At 52.8% G+C, this 22,645-nt stretch overlaps 10 protein-coding genes across 10 annotated transcripts; 6 read left to right on the forward strand and 4 right to left on the reverse strand.

The window, feature by feature from the left end:
* Nucleotides 1–40: 40 nt before the first annotated feature.
* YTM1_2 (ribosome biogenesis protein ytm1) lies at nt 41–1,708 on the forward strand (the record flags this gene model as incomplete). The annotated part of the gene is made up of 2 exons (XM_064837016.1): nt 41–152; nt 450–1,708. The coding sequence occupies 2 exons, from the start codon at nt 41–43 to the stop codon at nt 1,706–1,708; spliced, it is 1,371 nt and encodes a 456-aa protein (XP_064695649.1).
* A 1,941-nt stretch (nt 1,709–3,649) lies between these two features.
* LTS14_004315 (uncharacterized protein) lies at nt 3,650–4,553 on the forward strand (the record flags this gene model as incomplete). The annotated part of the gene is made up of 2 exons (XM_064837017.1): nt 3,650–3,931; nt 3,987–4,553. 2 exons carry the CDS (start codon nt 3,650–3,652, stop codon nt 4,551–4,553), a joined length of 849 nt encoding a protein of 282 aa, XP_064695650.1.
* A 1,870-nt stretch (nt 4,554–6,423) lies between these two features.
* Nucleotides 6,424–7,302, reverse strand: BAS1 (myb-like DNA-binding protein bas1; the record flags this gene model as incomplete). Its single annotated transcript, XM_064837018.1, has 1 exon — nt 6,424–7,302. One exon carries the CDS (start codon nt 7,300–7,302, stop codon nt 6,424–6,426), a length of 879 nt encoding a protein of 292 aa, XP_064695651.1.
* Nucleotides 7,303–8,799: 1,497 nt separating this feature from the next.
* On the forward strand, nt 8,800–10,446 carry CCT2 (T-complex protein 1 subunit beta; the record flags this gene model as incomplete). Its single annotated transcript, XM_064837019.1, has 2 exons — nt 8,800–8,802; nt 8,857–10,446. The coding sequence occupies 2 exons, from the start codon at nt 8,800–8,802 to the stop codon at nt 10,444–10,446; spliced, it is 1,593 nt and encodes a 530-aa protein (XP_064695652.1).
* Nucleotides 10,447–10,965: 519 nt separating this feature from the next.
* Nucleotides 10,966–11,881, forward strand: PMM1 (Phosphomannomutase 1; the record flags this gene model as incomplete). The annotated part of the gene is made up of 3 exons (XM_064837020.1): nt 10,966–11,067; nt 11,122–11,576; nt 11,629–11,881. 3 exons carry the CDS (start codon nt 10,966–10,968, stop codon nt 11,879–11,881), a joined length of 810 nt encoding a protein of 269 aa, XP_064695653.1.
* Nucleotides 11,882–12,050: 169 nt separating this feature from the next.
* Nucleotides 12,051–13,448, reverse strand: LTS14_004319 (uncharacterized protein; the record flags this gene model as incomplete). The annotated part of the gene is made up of 2 exons (XM_064837021.1): nt 12,051–13,162; nt 13,205–13,448. 2 exons carry the CDS (start codon nt 13,446–13,448, stop codon nt 12,051–12,053), a joined length of 1,356 nt encoding a protein of 451 aa, XP_064695654.1.
* Nucleotides 13,449–14,433: 985 nt separating this feature from the next.
* Nucleotides 14,434–16,395, forward strand: CDC6 (AAA ATPase; the record flags this gene model as incomplete). The annotated part of the gene is given in 2 exon segments (XM_064837022.1): nt 14,434–14,524; nt 14,537–16,395. 2 exon segments carry the CDS (start codon nt 14,434–14,436, stop codon nt 16,393–16,395), a joined length of 1,950 nt encoding a protein of 649 aa, XP_064695655.1.
* Nucleotides 16,396–16,969: 574 nt separating this feature from the next.
* LTS14_004321 (uncharacterized protein) lies at nt 16,970–17,584 on the reverse strand (the record flags this gene model as incomplete). The annotated part of the gene is made up of 1 exon (XM_064837023.1): nt 16,970–17,584. One exon carries the CDS (start codon nt 17,582–17,584, stop codon nt 16,970–16,972), a length of 615 nt encoding a protein of 204 aa, XP_064695656.1.
* Nucleotides 17,585–18,456: 872 nt separating this feature from the next.
* GCD11 (eukaryotic translation initiation factor 2 subunit gamma) lies at nt 18,457–20,052 on the forward strand (the record flags this gene model as incomplete). Its single annotated transcript, XM_064837024.1, has 2 exons — nt 18,457–18,983; nt 19,035–20,052. 2 exons carry the CDS (start codon nt 18,457–18,459, stop codon nt 20,050–20,052), a joined length of 1,545 nt encoding a protein of 514 aa, XP_064695657.1.
* A 393-nt stretch (nt 20,053–20,445) lies between these two features.
* Nucleotides 20,446–22,074, reverse strand: LTS14_004323 (uncharacterized protein; the record flags this gene model as incomplete). The annotated part of the gene is made up of 3 exons (XM_064837025.1): nt 20,446–21,437; nt 21,503–21,529; nt 21,894–22,074. The coding sequence occupies 3 exons, from the start codon at nt 22,072–22,074 to the stop codon at nt 20,446–20,448; spliced, it is 1,200 nt and encodes a 399-aa protein (XP_064695658.1).
* Nucleotides 22,075–22,645: the final 571 nt, after the last annotated feature.

The following is a 22,645-nucleotide window of genomic DNA, read 5'->3' on the forward strand; positions in this document are numbered from 1 at the left end:
TTGATAGAGGCGGAGGGAATACGGTATGGCAACCGAGACGATGACCGATGTGTCCGCAATGCAAAAGCAGTCTCAAGTACGCATCCACCTCCACACGAGAAGTGGCGATATTGAGCTCCCGCAGGATACCGGTCCAATCCTCGTCTCCACTGGTAAGTTTCCTGTGCTGTCATGCAATCTCTGCCGGATTGTGGTGTGATCATCCGTCTCGGGCGATAGTCATACGACTCTTGGCGACGAGAACTGCTTGCAAGGCGGTCGCAGTTGGCACGATCTAGTCTTGGCACGAAGCTGCATCTTGTAGGCAGCACGTGAGAGCAGCTTGATGTGCGGAACAGTCTCCAACCCCCTGCTCAGCGATCAATAGCTCATGCGCCGACCCACCGTCGGATTCTATTTCCAGCGCTAAATCGAGGAATTGACCAAGTCTTGTGCTAATACCTCATCAGAACTGAAACGCTATCAACTCTCCACCCTGGTCAATCGATTACTGGAAACCGAACAACCTGTTCCTCTCGAGTTCTTGATCAATGGGCAATTCCTACGCACATCTTTGGACGAGTTTCTGACTCGCAATGGTATAAGTGCAGAGACTACCCTCAGTGTCGAGTACGTCAAGGCTCTTATACCACCTCTTTACGTAGCAAGCTACGAGCATGACGATTGGGTCTCTTCGGTCGACGTCCTTTCTGCATCTTCTCAAGCCGCTGCCTGGGCTGGCAATCGATACGATGGGTCGACGCAACGAGTTCTATCCGGGAGCTACGACGGTGTGTTGCGGATATGGAACACATCATCTGAGGTTGTCGCAACTGGGTCAGGCCATACCTCTTCGATCAAAGCTGCTAGATATGTCTCACCCACCCAGATAGCCAGTTCTGGCATGGATCGAACTTTGAGACTCTGGAAATGCGATGAGACTACGTTGACGCCTACTCTAGAGCTCTATGGCCACAAGGCTTCTATCGACGGCCTGGCTGCTCACGCTCCTTCATCACGTATTCTTTCTGCCTCTGCTGACCACACGGTCGGTGTGTGGAGTACAAAGAAGGCCGAAGCCCCAGAAGCGTCAGAGGAGCTTGTACCCAACGCAAAGCGGCGCAAGCTTTCTAACACGAAGCCTGTGACGCAGAGAGGGCCCCTGAGCATCCTTCCGGGCCACCAGAGCCAAGTCACCGACGTGTGCTTCGACGAGAAAGACGCAACAGTCGGCTACAGCGCTTCCATGGACCACTCTGTCAAGACTTGGGATCTGACAACGGCGACATGCGTCGATACGAGGACAACAGCACAGAGTCTTCTCAGCATCTGCCATCTACCTAAATCGTCACTAATAGCCACTGGAACCTCAGCACGTCATATCACACTTATAGATCCGCGAGCATCAGCCACGAACGTCTCCGCCATGACACTACGAGGACACGCCAACTTCGTCTCATCCTTGGCAAGAGATCCAATGTCAAGCCATCAGCTGGCGTCTGGCAGTCATGATGGCACCTGTCGTGTATGGGATATCCGGTCGGTGAGAAGTGAAGCTATGGATAGGGTGGGCGAGGCCGTGTATGTTATCGAAAGAGAGAGCGCGAAAGGCAGACGTCCAATTGCTGGGGAAGGGGTCAAGGTATTCGATGTGTGCTGGAATAGGGAGATCGGGATTGTCAGTGCTGGTGAGGACAAACAGCTGCAGATTAACAAGGCCAGTTCGTAAGCGGGGATACATGCTCTTCGCTGCCCAGTTCAAGGTCAAGTAGTGGGAGCGGTGAGACTGATCTGGATTGCTCGGCTGTCAATCTACACAGGATAATGTAATACATGGTCTACAGATATGGTAGATTCGTTGTGTCAGCTCGTTTGCAAGCTGGGTACTTGCTGGCCGCCACGCGATATTCTTATCTGCAGATTGGTACGCAGACACAAGTGGACTGCTGTCGCACTAACAACCGTCGTACATCTCGTCAATCTGTCTTCGTCCAGAAGGATACTCTCGGCAACGCCAGTCGCTACTGGCTTGCGCCGGCATTCTTCTGGTCTGCTCGCCAGTATTGCCCAGCTTGAATAGGTGCTAAGCTACCTCTAGGCGTGTCATTCCATGGTCTGAGGTCTCTATCTATGGCATAGATAGGTAGCGTTGCATCATTCGTGCGACAATGGCTCCTTGTCGTCTTACACACCGCTTCCTTCTCACATGAATGCCTTAGCTAATCCTAAGAGGCTCCCAGCATTCTCCATCAGCCCACCACCGCCTCCGCCTCCTCCTCCCATTAAGCTGCCAAGCCCACCTCCACCACCGCCACCATATCCCGAGCTCCCATAATATCCTCCTGCGCCGCGGCTATAGCTCGTCGCACCGTCGATGAAAGGCAACCTCACGTTGAATTGTCGCAACAGCCCATGGATCGCACCGCCAGCACTCACCAAAGGCACTACGACCGCGAAGAATGCCTTCACGGGATGTCGCCGCGCATAATACCAAAGCTCTTTGATCATGCGCTGGAGCTTATGCATGAGGTAACTTATGTACCCATCTCTCGGCCGTCGCTTGTAGTAGGAGCTTCCACCACCTCCACCACCTGAACTGAATATGCCTCGTGAGGAGCCGAAATTGCCATATCCACCGCCACTACTACCTCCGAAGAATGAGTTGCTACTATTGCGATTCGCGCTTGGTCGGACGTAGTAGCCGCTTGTTGTGCTTCGACTTGGTGAATGACCGCGAGTGTGCGAGTGTGAGGAGTGGTGTGCTTTTGGGCGTTCGCCATCGCTGTATGAACGCCCGACATTACTGCTACCGCCGAAGAAGGACATGATTGGTTTGATGTGGTCTTGCCAGGAGTGGTTGAAGAGTTATGCGCCCGTCGACTAGACGGCCAAGGTCAAAATTGTCTAGGTCGTCGTCCAGTAGCAATGGAAAACCTGCCTCGCGATTCTGCTGGAATTGCCCAAGGTCGCCAGTAGGTTTATCATTCAAATGCTTGACCGCAGGAAAGGTGGTTGGGGTCTCCTCATAGCTAGCACCGCTGCAGTAAGGCGTCCGCCCCCAATGCAGGGACAAAACCCTGTCGTGAACTGTGGCCGTGCACTCCACCTCCACAATGGTCCCGCCTCGACTTGCCGAATAGCATGATGGCGGAAAAGACATCGTCCCGAGTGGAAAGAAATGTCTTCCTTCACGCTTGCCTCTCCAGTGCTTGGTAGAAGGACTGGGTGTCACCAATGCAGAAGGGCGCAAGTAGACTGCAAGCTATTACCGCTCAGGTTGGGCGAGCAGAAGCCAAGATGAAGCACCATTTGATGATCGGAACATGGTACGTCCCAACTTCACCTACTTGTGCATTGACATGTTCGGAAGGAGCGGAGGTGGCAAGAGCAGACGGATCATGTAACACGAGCAGTGTCCCAGACTGCTGAACGATACTCGCGTGTGCTGATTGCATACAGGACGCCACCAGGAGCAATCTTCACAGTACAATTCGACGAGGAAACACGACAACTTTCGTTGGTCAAACGAACAACTATACCCCAAGAGCAGCCCATATCATGGATAGCCTTCAATCACAATCGCAAGTCCATCTACGGAGCTGGCATGAAGAAATGGGGATCCTACTCTGTTTCGAACCCTTCAGAAATCAACCACACAGAATCAATAGCCATGGGTGGCCATCCACGAGCTAATGATTCTGACACGAAGACGAGAGCGATCTTTGTATTAGCGGCGAAGAAGGCGCCATACCTAGTATATGGCAATCCATTCTACGATCATGCTGGTTTCATCAATGTGCATAGTGTCGACTCTGAAGGATCGCTAAAGGAGAATGTGCAAAACGCTGAGCTGGACGAACGATCGGCTGTGCATGGCATGGTGTTCGATCCTGAGGAAGAGTATCTGTATTCGGCTGACATGTGGGCGAACAAGATCTGGTGCCACAAGAAAGTATGAAACCGAGTCAGTGCGTTGTAGCACCCGATTGGCTGACGTGCTACTGTAGGACACGAGCACTGGGCTTCTCACGTTAGTAGGAGCCATCAATGCACCATCGCCGGGTGATCATCCTCGATGGGTCGAAATGCATTCCTCAGGCCAATACCTATATGCTCTCATGGAGGCTGGAAACCGCCTTTGCGTCTACACCATAGACCCAAAGACCCATATGCCTGTCTACACAGAAGAGAACTTTCCACTCATACCACCCGGCATGGACGGCTTTCATCCCAAAATGTACCGCTCTGATGTCGTTTTCAGCTCATCATCTGGGAAGTATTTGTTTGCCACATCTCGATCGAACAGTCCGAAGCTGACCGGATACATTGCTGCTTTCAAGCTCGGTACTCAGGGCAAGGTCGAGAGGCAAATATGCTTGAACCCTACTCCGACCAGTGGTGGGCATAGCAATGCAGTGAGTCCATGCCCGTGGAGCGATGAATGGCTGGCTCTGTGCGATGATGAGCGAGGGTGGGTTGAGATGTATCGATGGCATGATGAGTTTCTGGGTCGGGTGGCGCATCTGGACATTAAGGAGCCAGGCTTTGGCATGAACGCTATATGGTATGATTGACCTGGTGATCGCGTAGAGGTGTTCCACGGGCGACGTGAAGCTGTCTCCACATGGCCTCTAGAGTTCCGGCGGTTCTCGAGATCGCCCGATCAAGCAATCAGGACTGCCTCTTGGGTAGGTAGTATACCTTCTTCCCGCCTGCTCGAGTCCTCTAAGATACTTCTGACGGTATCTGATATTGCCCTCTGTTCTTGGCGGCTCGAGCCCATGACGAACTTCCTTCCAAGTAACGTCGGCCACGGGCCAATGCTTCATCGTCATGTTCATACCACAATTGTGTATTACTCTTCCTCCCAGTCAGACGAATATAACGCGAACTGAGGGAGTGTCGACTTCTTGCGAATATCGTCTCCAATTCTCCGAACTTCATAAAGTGTGGTGTCTCTCGTAGTCGAATTAATTTCTCATCCTCGTCAGCCGTAAGAGGGCCAGTACTGACGCCGTCGGCGGCAAGGCGAAGAGCTTGTAGGCGAGCTATGATCGAACCGACGATACGACCAGGCAGATCTGGTAGCATTTGGAGTGGCGAGTACCCCTTATCTGCCATATCCAGGAGCTTCGAGTCCTCGGCTGGACTCCAGAGAATGCGGCGTGTGAAGAGATCTGGGAGTGCTTCACGCATCGATGAGTAATAATACAAGAGTGAACAATACGTCCTCCCGGGAATTAATTCAACCATGTTCGGTAAGCTCACATCGGCATTGTATAGCTGCAGGAAACGCTCTTTCTCCTCCGATGTCTAGTTGAAAGTCTTCGGCGGGCCTCGTGATCTCCTGTCGCTGAGCAGCGAAGGCGTTGAGTGTATTGTTCGACGAACATGTGAGAGGGAAGCACACCATGGTTGTAGTAAGCTTGATTGTGACCGCAGACCATTAGAGCCTAAACATCATCTTTGTTACGATTTGTCGGATGGTAAAAGTGTGAAGGATCTTGGGTCTTAACATTCGTAGCCGGTCACAGTTGAAAAACAGACATGTTCGAAACGACGTCTGTCGGCGGTCCCACGGCACTGGGACTTTCGTGCATTAGCTTGTGTAACCATTGCAAGAAAGCGAAGATCAGCGCGTCCGAAGAAGCATCACCACAAACGCCAAGCGATACGTCTGAGAGCATGGAGGGCTTTGTTGTCGGCCCGCATTAATTCTGCGTAGAATCATGTGGGCCCTATTGACTTTCAGTACACCGTCTGCTCGTTGCAAGCCATAGAGATGCCAGCACGTTTGTACGATTTGAAGACGAAGTGACGAACCGGAAAGGTGCAGACGAAAGTGACCGTACGCACTACTGTACTGGCATGCTCTGGCTGTCTTGTCAAGTACTTGGTCTTTGGTCGGAAGACTATGCATGACATCTGACCCTCTTGGCTGGATTCAAGTGTTCTGTCCTATGCTTATGGCATATGCCATCCCGGATCGCAGAAAAATTCGCTTGTAGACAACTTGAATCGAGTCGGTCGGACCTCAAGCGCATTGATTTTGTTCGATTGTTCTCGTCTCGCGCTGCTAGTTGCACGATATACTGTCATGTGAGCGGACGAATCCTTCGCGCATTGCATCAATCCCTCGTTGACTGGCGTATCGGCGGGGTTCAGCACACCATCATGATCCCGATAATCAAATCAATTGACGTTCTTCGGAGAATGGATACTCTGTGGCGTTTAGGCAAGCTCTCTGTGCTCTGCGCAAAATGAGTGCTGGGCTTGCGAGGCGAAGCCGAAAGGAGTCTTTGATGTTACAGCATCGTATGGAGGCGCACGTTCGACAAAGCTGATGCGCGACCGTCTCCTGGTCATTCTTGTCCTCGTCCCGATCTCGGCTCTGTTGAACATCTGGGTTCGCAATTCATAGACTGCATGTCATGGGTCAGAGCCTCAGCTTGACCTAGAAGCTTGACGATCTATGCGACTCAACCAGGGAGACTGTCGCAGCCGCGCGCGTCGTAGTCTGACCGAGCTTGCTGATCTAGGGTGGTCCAGTAGAGCTCCAATATGCAGGCTGCTCAGTCCGTTCTTTCCGAGTTCTATCATTCGTTCATCGTCTTTGAGAAGCCAACGCGGTCTTCTTTCCGGTGGAGCATGCGGTGCATTGACCTTGTTACTTAGAGCAGGGGAGTCAGACCTGAGTCGGGCCGCTTCCCTCTGGATCAAGTTTTGATAGCGGCCAACGACCGAGCTGGTACTGCGCGAGAGCATTTTTGCAATCTGCGCCCACTTCTGGCCCTCCTCTCGTCGGAGTTCCAGTAGCTCCGCATCCTCCTTGGGCTGGTATTTGCCCTTCTTAGAATCAGGGTCTGTAGCCTCTCGACTGAAGAGACCCCAGAAAGAGGCCCGCGATCTGCCAGGGAAGTTTGGCTGGATCTCAACGATACTTTTACCTGCTTTTCGCATGGCCAGAACCATCGACCTATCTTCCTCAGTCCATGGAGTGCCCAGACGAAAACGTCCGAGTTCGCTGTCGCGCTTGAGTAATATGCTCCAGTGACTCCTGATAGCCACCACAGTGCGTCCTGGGAAGTGTGGAGCAATGGTAGACGGAGAATTGCCTCCACGTCGTAGTTGAATCAGTCGTTCGTTATCTTTCTCCGTCCACGGCTTTCTGAATTGATTCTCCCAAAATCCTTTGCTTTCGCGGAAATATCGAATTAGTGGTTTCGCATTGAAGGGCGCGTTCGGCAAAAGAGGGTTGCGAGAGACGTGGTAGATGCCGGAGTGGCAAGCATGAGCATAGGAGCTGAGAGTTGAGAGCAACATTCATCCTCACGCGACCGATACGACACGGTGTCGCACAAGTGGCTAATCAACGAGGTGATGTCGACTGGCTGGGAAGAACTTCGAAGCTGCGAAATGCCAATAGATGTATACAGTGGAGAGGCGTTCATGCACGGGCCAGCTGCTCCCTCCTTTCACGACACAATGCGACGTGTGGGAAAAGCGAGGTGAAGCGTATGCCTCTAAACGTGCAAAGTGTGAGACATGAGACGGACCGCGTCGCTTCAGTCATACCGATGATTACACCTTGTTCACTACCCAACCAGTCTCCGGCTTCCGAACGACACGCTGCCGTAGACAATATCAAAACAGAAGACAGATCTAACCATACTGAGGTACACCGCCAATACGAGATTTGCTCCAGTGCACCTGCCCCAGCCATCCTGTTTCTCCCAAGACTTGTCATGCAGACCAGAAGCCGCACGCACCTGCTACAGTATAAAGCCACCTCTTGATCTTCGACTCAGATACGTCGAGGCGACGATTGCGTCGCTTTGGCGCGATTCAAGGGGCCTGTGAATCGCTAGCTCAGGCTACACTTGGGGAACCCAATGAAGAGCTGGGCAGTGTGCCTTGTCAGAGACGACGGAGCGTGGCAGCCGCATCCTCCAGATCTGGCTATGACGGAGAAGTAGCACAATACCGTCTGGGGAGCATCCTCTGGAATCGCTGTATGATTCGCTCAAGAGCTCCTCGCTACTGGAAACTCCCGCGCAGCGGTCTGACCATAGTCATTCGCATGTTCGAGCATACCAGATTGACCAATGGCTGTACGTAGGTTTTTAAACGGGCATTAACAGTCTTTCAGGACTTGACTGGGGTAATCCATAAGCCAAAGGCATCTATCTTGTGGCGTCCATGTGGCCACAATGCGGCTATGACGTCTGTGGGTCCAGACAGGAATCGCGAGCGCGAGCTCCAGGCCGTGATCGTGAATAAAACGCTCATGTCTCCGCGCTCTGCCCTCGAGCCACCAATCCTTTGAGCTCTCCCTCAAGTGAACGCATGTCTGCCTCCTTGTTCTGCTTGACCTCCAGACTTTCCAACTTTGCCCAAGACCAGTACAGAACTTGATAAGTAGCCACGGCAATGAGAAGAGTCTTGGCCAGCGGTCTGCCGAAGATCTTGTAGAAGTTCCTGTGTGGGTTTGGCTGTTGGCTTTGAGGAGGATCTGGTGGTTGGTAGGTCGCTTGTCTTCGTACAGTGGTGATCGGTAGTCGCGATATGCGCTGTAATGCTATTCGTCTTGCTGGGAACATGATTGCTGGTCCTCTGTCCCTGCGTTGGTTGTTTGATGGAAGGAAGAGGTACATGTAGCTGCTCTTATGAAGCTCATCGCCGGAGCTTCGATGCACGGACCACATCGACGCGACCACGCGCGAACTTTTGTGACGAAACAGAAATTAGAAGGCACACGAGCTTACGGTTACAAACTCCATCTCACACCACACTGACGCCAACAGATCCTCAGAGGTGATCATGGTATGTCAGCTTGTGCTTACAGTGGATCTTCACGTGAACTAACTCTGCGAACAGTCCTTCGAAAACCCCACCCAGATCTTCGAAGAGGGCGCCATAGAAGAGAAGGGCGAGAATGCACGTCTTTCAGCCTTCGTAGGCGCCATCGCCGTCGGCGACCTCGTAAAATCCACCCTAGGACCCAAAGGAATGGACAAGATCCTGCAATCAGCGTCAACAGGCGAAATCTTGGTCACAAATGACGGTGCAACAATCCTCAAAAGCATAGCCCTCGATAACGCAGCCGCGAAAGTCCTGGTCAACATCAGCAAGGTCCAGGACGATGAAGTGGGAGACGGCACAACCTCGGTGGCAGTCTTGGCCGCAGAGCTGTTAAGAGAAGCAGAGCAGCTTGTGAACCAGAAGATACATCCGCAGACAATCATCGAAGGCTACCGGATAGCGAGTGCAGCGGCGCTCAAAGCGCTAGAAGAGACGGCAGTAGACAACAGCAACGACAAGGAACGCTTCCGCAACGACCTCTTCGCCATCGCACGAACGACGCTCAGCTCGAAGGTCCTAGCGCAGGATAGAGACTACTTCGCCAACCTCGCCACGGACGCTGTCCTACGTATGCGCGGCTCCACGGATCTTACACATATCCAAATCATCAAGAAAGCGGGTGGAAAGCTCTCCGACTCTTACCTCGACTCAGGTTTCATCCTGGACAAGAAGTTCGGCGTGAACCAGCCAAAACGAATCGAGAATGCCAAAATCTTGGTTGCGAACACGGGTATGGACACAGACAAGGTCAAGATCTTCGGCGCGAGGCTGAAGGTGGAATCGACGGGCAAGCTGGCCGAGCTGGAGAAGGCCGAGCGAGAGAAGATGAAGCAGAAGGTGGAGAGGATCAAGGGCCACGGGATCAATTGCTTCGTCAATCGACAACTCATCTACAATTGGCCTGAGCAGCTTTTCGCCGATGCTGGGATCGCGAGTATTGAGCATGCGGACTTCGACGGTGTGGAGAGGTTGGCGCTGGTAACGGGGGCGGAGATCACGTCTACGTTCGATCATCCCGAGCATGTTAAGCTTGGGCATTGCGATCTGATTGAGGAGGTCATTATTGGTGAGGACACGTTGATCAGATTTTCTGGCGTGGCGGCGGGAAGGGCATGCACGATTGTGCTGCGGGGTGCTACGGAGCAATTACTCGACGAGGCGGACAGGAGTCTCCACGATGCTTTGGCGGTCATCTCGCAAACCGTCGGCAACCCGAAGATTACGCTTGGTGGTGGATGTGCGGAGATGGTGATGGCGAAAGCTGTGGACCAGGCCGCTCAGAACGTGGCAGGCAAGAAGGCGTTGGCTGTGGACAGTTTTGCTAAGGCTTTGAGACAATTACCGACTATCCTGGCTGACAATGCTGGTCTCGACTCCAGTGATCTTGTGGCGAGGTTGCGGAAGGCGGTGTACTCGGGTATGTCGAGTTCGGGATTGGATCTCATGACTCCAGGCGGTGGCATTGCGGATATGCGGGAGCTGGGTGTGGTGGAGAGTTATAAGCTTAAGCGTGCGGTCGTCAATTCTGCTACGGAGGCGGCGGAGTTGCTGCTGAGGGTGGACAACATCATCAGAGCAGCACCGAGGAAGAGGGAGAGGATGTAAAGGCTGCAATGAGACAATGACAGAGGTGACGGTTCCACGTATGCATAACGCTGTAGATGTGTATACAGCATATCAAATAGACGAGCTAGCAACGTACGCCTCTCCTTTCACATATCATTATTGCACTCTGTACCTGATCTCCCACCCGAAGTGGGGCAACAATGGTGGGGTCGGAACACCAGTGAACCTTTGGACATGCAGGGCGAGAACACGAGCGACAGCCACATCTCACCGCCGGAGCTTAAGCTTCAAGAATATATTTGTGGCATTATTGAGAGGTAGGTTTGCTGATTCGTTTTCGTTGTTGTAGACGTGTTCAATCCTTCATCGAACAGTACGCGCGTTCTTGCCATTGGGATACTGTGTCACCTTCAACGGCCGAGCAACAACACGAGCAGGAGACATATTTAAACGACACGGACTTCGCTCGGTGAAGACAGCACGACGTAGCAGCATACGAACGTCGTGGAAAGACTGAAAGATCTCATCGAACTTCTACAACAAGAAATATAACCCACAATGGCCGCCGCCGCGAGCATCATCCCGCCATTGGCAGAGAGGCCGATCAAGAATACCATCTGCCTCTTCGACGTCGATGGCACCCTCACGCCTGCGAGACGGGTCAGTAGACAACCCACTGAGACCGCTCAACAACATATCTGATACTCTTCACAGCCCGTCTCCCCCCAAATGCTCCAACTCCTCTCCGCCCTCCGCCACAAAGTCGCCATCGGTTTCGTCGGCGGCTCCGACCTCGCCAAACAACAAGAACAACTCGGCACCGCTGAGATCCCCGTCACAACCCTCTTCGATTTCTGCTTCGCCGAGAATGGGCTGACCGCCTACCGGATGGGCCAACCCCTCGCCTCGCACTCCTTCATCAAGTGGATTGGCGAGGACAACTACAAGAAGTTGGTGAGGTTCATCTTGCATTATGTCGCGGATCTGGATATCCCGGTCAAGAGGGGCACATTTGTGGAGTTCAGGAACGGGATGATCAATGTTAGTCCGATTGGGAGGAATGCTTCGATTCAGGAGAGGTTGGATTATGAGAAGTTTGATTTGGCGAATAATATCAGGACGACGTTTGTGGAGACGCTGAAAAAGGAGTTTGGGGATCTGGGGTTGACGTGAGTATAAAGCAGAAGTATATAGGTGGTATCCTGCTGACAAGATCTGCAGCTACTCCATCGGTGGCCAAATCTCCTTCGACATCTTTCCCAAGGGCTGGGATAAGAGATACTGCTTGCAGCACGTCGAAAACGAGAAGAACCTACCCGGCGGCGTGGAGTACACTACCATTCACTTCTTCGGCGACAAGACTTTCAAGGGCGGCAACGACAACGAGATCTTTGAGGACTCGAGGACGATCGGTCATACTGTACAGAATCCGGAAGAGACGATGGTACAGCTGAAGGAGTTGTTCGGCATCTAGATCTGCTTTGTCAAGTTGTGATATCATAAGTCGTGATGTATCATGGCTACGTGACAGCGGGCGCATAATTCGGGCGTAGAACGTAGATGGCTTCGGACAGCACGCAAAGCCGACATGGCAACGTATCAAAAATCTCATGATCTCTTCTTCGTCCGTCCTCCCTCAAGATCTAGTTCCTCGATGCCAAGATGACAGAAACAGCCCACTCAATCACCACGGTAACTCCATTCGGGCTGGTCTTCATGATCAACTCCTTCACCTCATTCAGGTGCGGCTCCAATCTCCTGACCGTGTCGGGGGAGTCGAGCAACGCTATCCTCGTCCTGAAACTCTCCCAGCCTACCTCGAATCTCCAGCCTCGAGCTTGCTCATCCTCGCCGTCGTATGCGATGCATTTCTCCTTTCCATCGACCCGGGAGCAAGGAATGTCATACATTTCTTGGTGGCTGAGAGTGGACATTCCATTCTCATGGTGCGAGGTCTCGTCGTCCAAGCCGGGGACACGGAAGAAGTCTCGTGGCTTGGCGTGGGCGTTGATGGTGATCCGTCGTGTCTTCTCGCGTGCGAAAAGGTCGTCCGGGACCGGGACGAAGTCGAGACCGAGGTTGAACTGCTGCTGGGATTTGGTATCAGTCCCACACGCGATCTCCCATGGTCGGCGACCCCAGGCTGTGAAGAGGCGCTCCACCGCTGCGGCGACATCTTGATTGCCTGCTACGCGAGAGACTGGACGATGCGTGACTATCGCCAGGGTGCCTTTGGGTGCGAGTGTAGCGGCTACACTGCGCACAGTCTTCTCCGCATCGGTGAAGTGTGCGGACTCCATAATGATGGCGAGGTCGACGGAGCCATCTGCGAAGCTTTCTTCTGCCTCCTCCGGCGCATTTGACGAGAATGTGAATCGTCCACGTTTCTCTGGATGCTTGGCGTTGTACTCGGTCAGAAACTTCCGGGATGTAGCTACACCTGAGGCAGTCGGGTCCGAGATGTGAATATGCCGGAAGAAGTTGGCGAGCGTGCTAGCATAGACTCCAGATCCTGCACCAAGGTCATGAGCGAGCTGCCACGAGTTGCTGTGGTGTTGGTGGTACTTCATGATGAGATGTTCCAGAGAAGTCGGGTAGCGTGGGCCGGCTCGTCTGTATAGCTCCCAGTTGTTACCAACATCGTGTGCTCGCTGCAAGATGGAGGGAGCACGCTGCAGCCCTGTTCTGCCGCCGGTGTCGGATAGGACCGCATCCAGGTTGAGAGGCTCATATAGTGGACTCATCAAGGCGGAGGCTAGTATGGGGTCTATACTTGCGTCATCTTGGGAGATCGTACCACTTCCGTTGGTCTTTGCGTCTACCGTGCCGTTGAGATAGTCGCCAGAATCTCCATTCGTGGCGGCTGCGTCGAGCTTCGTGACTTCCTTCTCAGAGTAGACTCTAGTATCCGAGTCTGCGTGTAGTACATTTGGGCTCTCCTCGGGAGTGGTTAACTTGCTGTCTACACTCTCGCTCAACGTTGAACCGGCCATGTCCTTGGAGACGACTTCCAGGTCGGAGCTTGATTCCTCCGTGGACATTTCTCTCCTATGCTTCACGGTGGGTTGTCCTATTCACACGAGTAGCAGAGCTGAACCGGATGGGAGAAGTGAGAAAAGAAGTGGGCAATTAAGGGAATTCAGCTCTTCCGCCGAGCTCGAGCAGAGCTACCTACATATGTAGTCAGGCTGCGAGACGTGAGATGCGTTATCGTGTCAGCATAAACCCTTTGTAACCACGCAGTAAGGCTTCCAATGCTTAAGTGCTGACATGCCCGGGCGGCTGGCACCAAGCCTGTTCTCTGGCGAAGCAACCGCAGAGGCTGAGGAATCCCAAGCTGATGGTGAGACACGTCACGCATACAGAGAGATCTGGAAGGCTTTGCAGGGCTTATGGAGAGATCCCGGACGAAGGATTCTGTATTCCGCAAAGTACGAGTAGTGAGGCTGAGGCTGAGTACAGATGGACATGCGAGGCTCACCGCGAAGAGCTCCAGAGCTTACGCCTCACACCCAATGCGGTCCTTTCTCATCCTCTTGAATCAATGTGCGAACAAGCCGGTCTATCCTTGGAGAGAGTCCTGCTTGGCTTCAGTCGTAGCAGGCGACGACCAGAACCTAGTCTATGTTCGCATGGAAATGCACGTTTGGCGGCGATGGTGAGAGAGTTGAGATCGCTGGTGCTGAAATTCTCACTTCCGAAGGGATACGCGACTGAGTCAGGCTGCTCCGTATGATGGTTGCATTCGGGACAATAGCAAGCTGTTACAGTATCGTGACTGTGTACGGAAGTTGATCCTATATTCACGCACGACCATTCACATATCATGAACGATCGCTGGCTTCAAGCTGCCAAGCCTCGCCTTGATTAGCTGTCAGCCACCCCGCAGCTTCGAGATTCGTGGGCGCGTACGCGACGCGTTACTTCTCTCGCGCATGTGAAGACATACACCTTCCTCTACCTATATTTCCACCCATCACGACTTTCTGTACGGTATCTTCTACACGATAAGGAGCAATCGCAACCATGCCATCGATCATGTTGGGCAAGCGCTCTCGAGGTACAGAAACAACAGGCGCGTCCTCAAAATCCACCTCGAAGTCGCTGATAGCTAATGGTAAATATGCAGACGCGATCACGACAAGATCGAAGAGACGCATAGTGATCAACGAGCCGAGCGATGAGAACGGGAACCCATTCATATCTCACCATGAGGATTTGCTGGAAGAAAGTGTCGGTGTACAAGAAGACTCTAGACCCGTGAAAAGAACGCGGACAACGCGAACTGTGCCTGCTAAACGTGGCACCATCGAACAACGTCTTGAGGTCTCGCCTGCCAAGATCAATGCCCACTTCAAGGTTGCCAAGTCGAGTATCGACGTATATCAAGACAGCAAGAACGATGCAAAAGCCGAACCTCAGACACCACGGCATCGTGACCGAACCGCTGGCAGAGTAGCAGTCACGCCCAGACATCGTACGCTACTTGCCGGTGCTCAAGCGACACCGCGCACACCGAAGACGCCTTCCTCGCCACTTTCAGCATCAACAGCGATTTACAATGAAGCACGTCAGCTCTTCTCCCGCTCTTCGAACCCTGGAAGGCTCGTTGGACGTGACGGTGAGAGGCAGGAGATGTCCACGTTCGTGGAAGGCTGTATAGCATCGCAGTCGGCAGGCTGCTTGTATGTCTCCGGACCGCCGGGAACGGGAAAGAGTGCATTAGTTGATGAGGTCTGCCAAAGATACAAGGATGAGATGAGTGTTAAAATCTCGGTGGTAAACTGCATGAGTGTACGAAATGCGAAAGATCTGGCGCAGAAACTGCAGGAGGATCTGGATTTGAAAGAGAACTCGGGATTTGAGTATCTACGGACATGTTTCGATCGAGGCAACGCACGAGACGCACAGAAGTATCTGATAATTTTGGATGAGGTGGACGCACTGGTCGACATGGATTTGGAGTTGCTCTACAGTCTGTTCGAGTGGTCGATGCAGGAGTCCTCTCGGCTGATCCTACTCGGTATTGCGAATGCACTGGACCTGACAGATCGCTTCCTGCCACGTTTGAAGGCACGAAATTTGAAGCCAGAGCTTCTCCCCTTCATGCCGTACTCTGCCGGACAAATCGCAGAAGTCTTGACCTCGAAGCTGAGGACTCTGGCTCCAGGATCTACTACGGTACCGTTTCTGCATCCGGCGGCGATTCAGTTCTGCTCGAAGAAAGTGGCTGCTCAGACTGGCGATCTCCGCAAAGCATTCGACATCTGTAGACGTGCTATCGACGTGGTGGAACAGGAGACTCGGGGGACGGACGCTCAAGCTATGCTAGAGATGAGTCCGTCCAAGACACCACTCATGGATAACATCAACTTGTCCTCGCCAGTGACACCTCGATCGCCATCGAAATCGCTTGCGAAGAACAGGCCAATGGTGGTATATACTCTCGAGAGCGCACCAAAGGCAACGATCGCACACATGGCGAAGATCACAGCACAAGTCTTCGGCAACGGCATGGCTCAGCGCCTAAGCACACTCAATTTGCAACAGAAAGCCGTCCTATGCGCGCTCGCAGCACTAGAGAAGTCGAAGCGCGATGCACAGGTCGAGCGCACCATGCTCTCCACTCCCTCAAAACACAACCCCTCGGCACCCACGGTCAAACAGCTGTACACTTCATATATCGGCCTTTGCGACCGAGAGAAGCTACTTCATCCTCTTAGCAGTGTGGAGTTCCGGGATGTGGTTTCGGGGCTTGAAACGTTGAGTTTGGTATCTGCTGTTGATGGAAGGAGTGGGAGTCTGGCACTACCAATCACGCCTTCGAGAACACCCTCGAGAAAGGGCAAAGGTGGATTTGGAGTTGTTGGGGCTGGTGACGAGAAGAGGATTGCTAGTGCTGTCGGGGTTAAGGAGCTTGAGGCTTCGCTCGAAGGCAAGGGTGGCGAGCTTCTGAGGGACTTGTTGAGAGGCGATTCGTTGGCTTAAATGTTTGGCCGGAGGTTTGATTCGTGGCTATAGGGGTGGATTGGTGATGGAATGGCTGGACAGTGCGTGAACATGATACCCCTTGCGAGCAAGCAATCTGTATAGACGTGATGCAATCGCATTCTGGTATGTCTATTTATGTCTACACTACTGTACCGTGGTCTTGTAGTCCCGATTGTATTGCACAGCAAAGCGTCGGGTCTTGAAGGGCCATTTGCCATGCTCGACTGTTTTGCCTCAAGGTGCAACGGTATAGTACTGAACGCTGGCCGGCTGTGTGTCAAGCATGAGCCTGGGCTTCGACACGGTGGAAACCACTTGCTTTCCTAATTCCCGCCGGCCGGTGACACGTTGCGAGTCTGGTCAGCCGCATGAGCCATTCGTGAAGGGTCGTGGCAATGTATCGTGCCGGATTTGAGTCCTCGTTTAAAGCTCAGATCCAACAGGCATGCTAGCTGATTGCCACAGCATATACAGCCACTCTTCCTGTCTTGTTACATGGGATCGTGCACGGCGGCACGTACCGGTGCTGAGCATATACCTCAATCCCACTCGAGAGCGATTGCTGCACGACTCAGGCGTTGTCCAGAAATTTCCATGTGCCGTCAAAACCCTTGACAATATCGCCTTGCTCTTTCAACCTCTGAAAGCGATTACGCAAGGAGCTGGCACTTCGCTCCTGGAAGTGTAAGACGATATCATCCCAGGCACTCGTGACAGCTTTCAGCTGCACTAGTGCGAGATCCTCTTCTGCCGTGTATCTACGCGTACATGGCTCACGTGCGCTTAATATTTGTCTCAGCACACCGGACTGGGCGGTCGACAGCAGGCTGCGGATCGCCCGAGTCGAGACAATGGACAATCGGCGAGCGATGTCGCTGAGTGGTACACCTTCTTGACGCAAGCGTAGAGCCCTGTCCAAGGTCTCCTTACTGTGGTGGTACCGAGGCTCAACGTTCACTCTGTCCTTCAGCGGCGTCTTCCTGCAATAGTAGCTGCTCAATTGTTGGGGGGTACGATTCGGCATACGCATCGCGACTTCGACCCACGTGTGACGCTCCTCGTTACGCAGATGCTGTAGCTGTGCGCGTTGGTCAGCGGTGAAGACACTGTTGTCGCCCTCGTTGGCCAGCTTCTGGTGACGGGCGCATAGACCTTTGGCTGTCCGTTCCGGGAAGTGCGAGCTCATGGCTGGGAAAGTCAGACCTTGAGCTCTGAGCCGCGTGAGAGTATCATCCTCTGCGGAGGTGTATGGCGGTCGACTCTCGCGTGATTGTGCTATCAATCCGCTGCGCCTCATGCGTGTAATGCGGGCCTCGACTGCGTAAGTCGACCGGCTGGGAAGCAGTGCGGCAATTTCAGGAGTGAGGTGACCTTCGTTATGCAACTGGACCAACTTCTTGCTCTCCTCATCCGTCCACGGCTTTCGAGGGCCGAGATCTGGTTTAAGGCATGGATTGGTGCTGCCGAAGTATCTCAGGCTGAAGAGGTTGCCTACACTCCTCTGCAAGACGCTGCTCGTTCATGTGGCTATATTGCCGCGCAGTGAGGATACCATCGAATTAAGCTAGGCCTTGAGATGTCGAATGCATACACGGACCCGTGGCAAAGCTCACTAAATATGGCAGCCGCTTAACAGTCGTAGCAAGATGTCGCCTTCCATCATCTCAAAGCATTGATACTAGTGCGCCATAGTAAGATCAGCCAATTAGTTCTGGGCGTCGTACTTTGCGCCTGATCACGAGCGGATGAGAGCACTATCGATCTTCCGCTGTTGTCCGTCGAATTGTCCAGGTTTGGGATCAAGGACGCACCCCTATTGTTGAAGTCGAAGTGGCGCAGCGTTATGTATTAGTCATCGAGCGATGAATGAAATCTTGGCGGTGGGGCAGCTTCAAGAGTCATTGCAGGTGGGAGTGAAGCAGTGTATATCGCTTAACAAAAAACTACCACATTGCCTGCTACGAGGCTTAACATTAACTTAGGCATCACTGAACGAAGGCCTATCTCCTGCAAGCAAATCAAGAGTCTTCCAGGAAGAGATTCGAGCCAACCGCAATCATGGCGACTAACGGCGACTACCCATCCGACGACGACACACCACCACAATCCCCTGGCCTCGAGCCCCAAGCAGACGATGAGATCGAGGAGAGACAAAAAGGCGCGGCGCCACTGCCACGCTCGGCTTTGAAGAAGAGCAATCAAGCAGCCGCCATGGCCGCATCAAGACCAGAACTCCCCGAGCAGCCAGACCCGAAAGACTTGGACGTCAAAAGCCTCACACCACTTTCACCAGAAATCATTGCGCGCCAGGCAACAATCAATATCGGAACTATCGGTCACGTGGCTCACGGTAAAAGTACAGTGGTGAAGGCTATCTCGGGGGTGCAGACTGTGCGGTTCAAGAACGAGTTGGAGAGGAATATCACGATCAAGCTGGGTTATGCGAACGCGAAGGTGTACAAGTGTGACAACCCGGCTTGCCCGCGACCGACGTGCTATAGGAGTTTTAAGAGTGACAAGGAGGTTGACCCACCATGTGAGAGGGAAGGATGTTCGGGAAGGTACAGGCTTGAGAGACATGTCTCGTAAGTCTTCCTTCCACAATTCTCAGCACAATAATGCTGATTCATGTATAGCTTCGTCGACTGCCCAGGCCACGACATTCTCATGAGCACGATGTTGTCAGGAGCCGCAGTCATGGACGCCGCATTACTACTCATCGCTGGCAACGAGCCCTGCCCACAGCCCCAAACATCTGAGCATCTGGCCGCTATTGAAATCATGAAGCTGGGTCACATCATCATCCTGCAGAATAAGGTCGATCTCATGCGCGAGGAGGCTGCCGCGACACATTTCGAATCCATCCGGAAATTCATCCGCGGCACGGTCGCGGACAATGCTCCGATCATCCCCATCTCCGCCCAGCTGAAGTTCAATATCGATGCGATCAACGAAATGCTCTGCACCAAGATCCCAGTACCGATGCGCAACTTCCAGGACGACCCGCATCTTATCGTCATCCGATCCTTCGATGTAAACAAACCCGGTTCCGAGATCGAAGAGCTGCAAGGCGGTGTAGCTGGTGGTTCCATCTTGACAGGAATCCTGAAGTTGGGCGACGAGATCGAGATTCGACCAGGTATCGTTTCGCGCGACGACAAGGGTAACATCCAGTGCCGCCCGATCTACTCCCGCATCATCTCCCTCTTCGCCGAGAACAACAGTCTCAAGTTCGCTGTCCCAGGAGGTCTGATTGGTGTTGGTACCCGTATTGATCCAACACTCTGCCGTGCCGATCGTTTAGTCGGTTTTGTACTGGGGCTGAAGGGCAAGCTGCCTAAGATCTATACTGAGTTGGAAGTCAACTACTTCCTTCTTCGACGCCTGCTTGGTGTGAAGACGGCCGATGGCAAACAAGCCAAGGTTGCGAAGCTGGCGAAGAACGAAGTGCTGATGGTCAACATTGGCTCCACTGCTACTGGTGCGAAGGTCATCGCTGTGAAGGCCGATATTGCAAAGCTGCAGTTGACAAGCCCGGCCTGCACAGAGATCAAGGAAAAGGTGGCGTTGAGTAGACGAATTGAGAAGCATTGGCGTTTGATTGGGTGGGCTACGATTGAAGCTGGTACTACACTCGACCCGCAGACAGCCTGAGCGCATTCATTCGATTGAGATGTATAAGGTTGTAGGAGCGTTATGGCGTTCACGGCTGTGGTGGGCTTGGCGGGAGCATAGCGGGAGGTCAAGTGATACGACACGGTCTGATAGATGTTCGGCGTCGTTCTGCTAGCATACTACTACATTCGAACGTCTCGTTGTCTACAAAGTATTGAAGGAAAAGTTCGTCTTCACTCTCTGCTGCTGGCTATCTTGCACATGACTCGGGTCGCGGAGACCGTTCACCGGCGTTTCGGGCTCAAGCTGTCTAGATTCTTCTCCGACCACAACTAATCGAATGCAGGCAGGAATGGTTAGGGATGGCTACTTGAGGTCGCGACTGACGTGTGGCCGCTGGGGCGGAGGCTGGGATCTTAGTCTCGGGGGATGCTACTTCCCGCGAGATTCAAGCTCCTCGATAGCAGCCGCTCGCAAGCCTCTCAACATGACGCTAGCACGTACGAACGTCCCATTACCAACATCGAACTTGTTCTGCAAGATCATATTCGGAGCCTTCACCACATCTGTGAAGGGTACCTCCACAGCCCCAATCTCTGTCTCCTTATCAAACAGTGTAATCCGGAAGCTCTCCGCGCCAGCACCGACCATATCGCTAGTGATGGGGATGCGAAAGTTCGAATCGAAGGCTGGGTTGCTGATATCGGAACCCGGCGCATCGGCCAAGATAGCAGTCTGAAAATGATGCTTTTGGCCCAAGGTGACTTTGACACTTGGATGGAGCTGCTCGCGCTGTCCCTTGATACCAGAGGCGCCGGCGATAAGTACGACAGCTACACCGCATACCTGACCCGCAGCGTTGTGGTCAGGCGCAGAGAAGCTTGTGACATCGGGTTCGAACTTGAAAAACTGCGCGGTGAGAGCAACTTTTCCCTCACTCTGTTCGCCTTTGCGGAGGAGGGAGAGTTCTTTGCGGCCTCCAGATCGAAGAATCTCCTCGACTGTGGTGGCACCGAGACCGACTTCGTCATCGCCGCCGACATCCTGGTCCTCAACATCGAGCTTGATGCACTGGTCATAATCAGAGACCACGAAGTCGTGTGTTTCGTTCCATATTGGGTTTGTGGTATTGTTCTTGATCGTCGTCTTCCACTCCGGCTCAGCACCAACCTCGACTTTGACGTAGCAGTCTGGAGCCGCGCGAGTGATCTTGGAGAAGAAGTGCTTAACCTTGCCCTTTGCTTCTTCAGCAAAGCCATAAGCTTTGTCGACTGTTATGCGGATGACGCCTAGAGGCTCGAGATATGATAGGAAGTAGTCGTTGTTGACGTCCATCTTGATGTAGAGTCGATTGGGCAGGGTGAGCATGCTGTTGATGACGCTGAGAATGACGTTCCGGACGGATTTGTCGATGAGGGAGAAATCTCAAGAAAAGTGTTAGTTCAGATCCACGGCTTTCTCACGTTTAGATGAGACTTATCTCACTTACCTGCAACGTTGGCTGCTCCGGTGAAGTCTAATTTGAGTTCCCTATAAGTTTAGAGAGGAGATGTTAGCTAGTTCAATCATCTTGACAAACAAAGAACTGTGTTCGGAATAGCAACATGGGATCAGTAATGGCAACACAAATCGTGATTACTACTGTGTAAACATGCCAACTTACTATCACGATGTTAGCATGGTCGATCAATGGAATGCTCCCCGTGTCAAGTGACTTACCGGACTGTTGACGAAACTGAGCTGGATGGCTCCAATCTTGAGATGGTTAGTATTCTAAGCTCTTGATCATATCTGTAGGTCAATACTAACCAGCGGGATGACATTTGTCAAGGGACAAAGCAACACTGATAGTCTTCCAATCATTCCGACACTCTTCACACCCAGCTGTGGAATCATGTTTCCGTCCAGCTGGATATCACAATTGCCCGACCATAGGACATCCATATCCAGTTTGATGCCACGGGTAGCAGTCTTGGTGGCAAGCACATTCGACACCTGAATTGGGACGTCACCCAGATCAACCTTGGTGAAGTGGAGAGAGGCCAGCATCTTTGGCAACATGGTTGGGAACATCGGGTTGACGGTATCGGTTATGATCTGGCCACCAGCCACTCTGATGTTAGGCCAGAGATATTTGATGATGTCGTTAAGGAATACTTTGACGACCTAGCTGTTAGCCGATGGCCACGTCCCACCATGAATAGAGGGCCATGAATGTGAGCTAGCCCAACCAGCTGAGAGCTCCATGTCGTTGAGGTTGAATGAAACGGCCGACATTAGACAGCAAACCATGGAGCTGGCACACATCCTCACTCCTACCTATGCTGTGGGTATGCGGGCTTCGAGATGAGAATGGACTTGGCAAGAGGCGGGAAGTCTGTAGAGCTCCAGTGAGGTTTTGACTTTACGTACCTGCCTGTTCCCCCGGCGCTTCGGCCGTCAGCTTCTCAATAAGGTTCGCCATGGTTTCGGACTTCGATGAATGCTTCTCTGCTTGGCAATAATTTCGGGAGTCAACAGTGGTGCAGGGAGCTGTCAAGAAGGAAGTTGAAGCTCTTCATGATCGACCTACGCCATTGAGGTGCCGCGTGGGGCTGACTGCTAGGAGTGACTACTGCATGGTACCCGCCTA

Source organism: Recurvomyces mirabilis (assembly GCF_035927965.1).
Source record: "Recurvomyces mirabilis strain CCFEE 5264 chromosome Unknown scaffold_9, whole genome shotgun sequence".
Classification (NCBI taxonomy): domain Eukaryota; kingdom Fungi; phylum Ascomycota; class Dothideomycetes; order Mycosphaerellales; family Teratosphaeriaceae; genus Recurvomyces; species Recurvomyces mirabilis.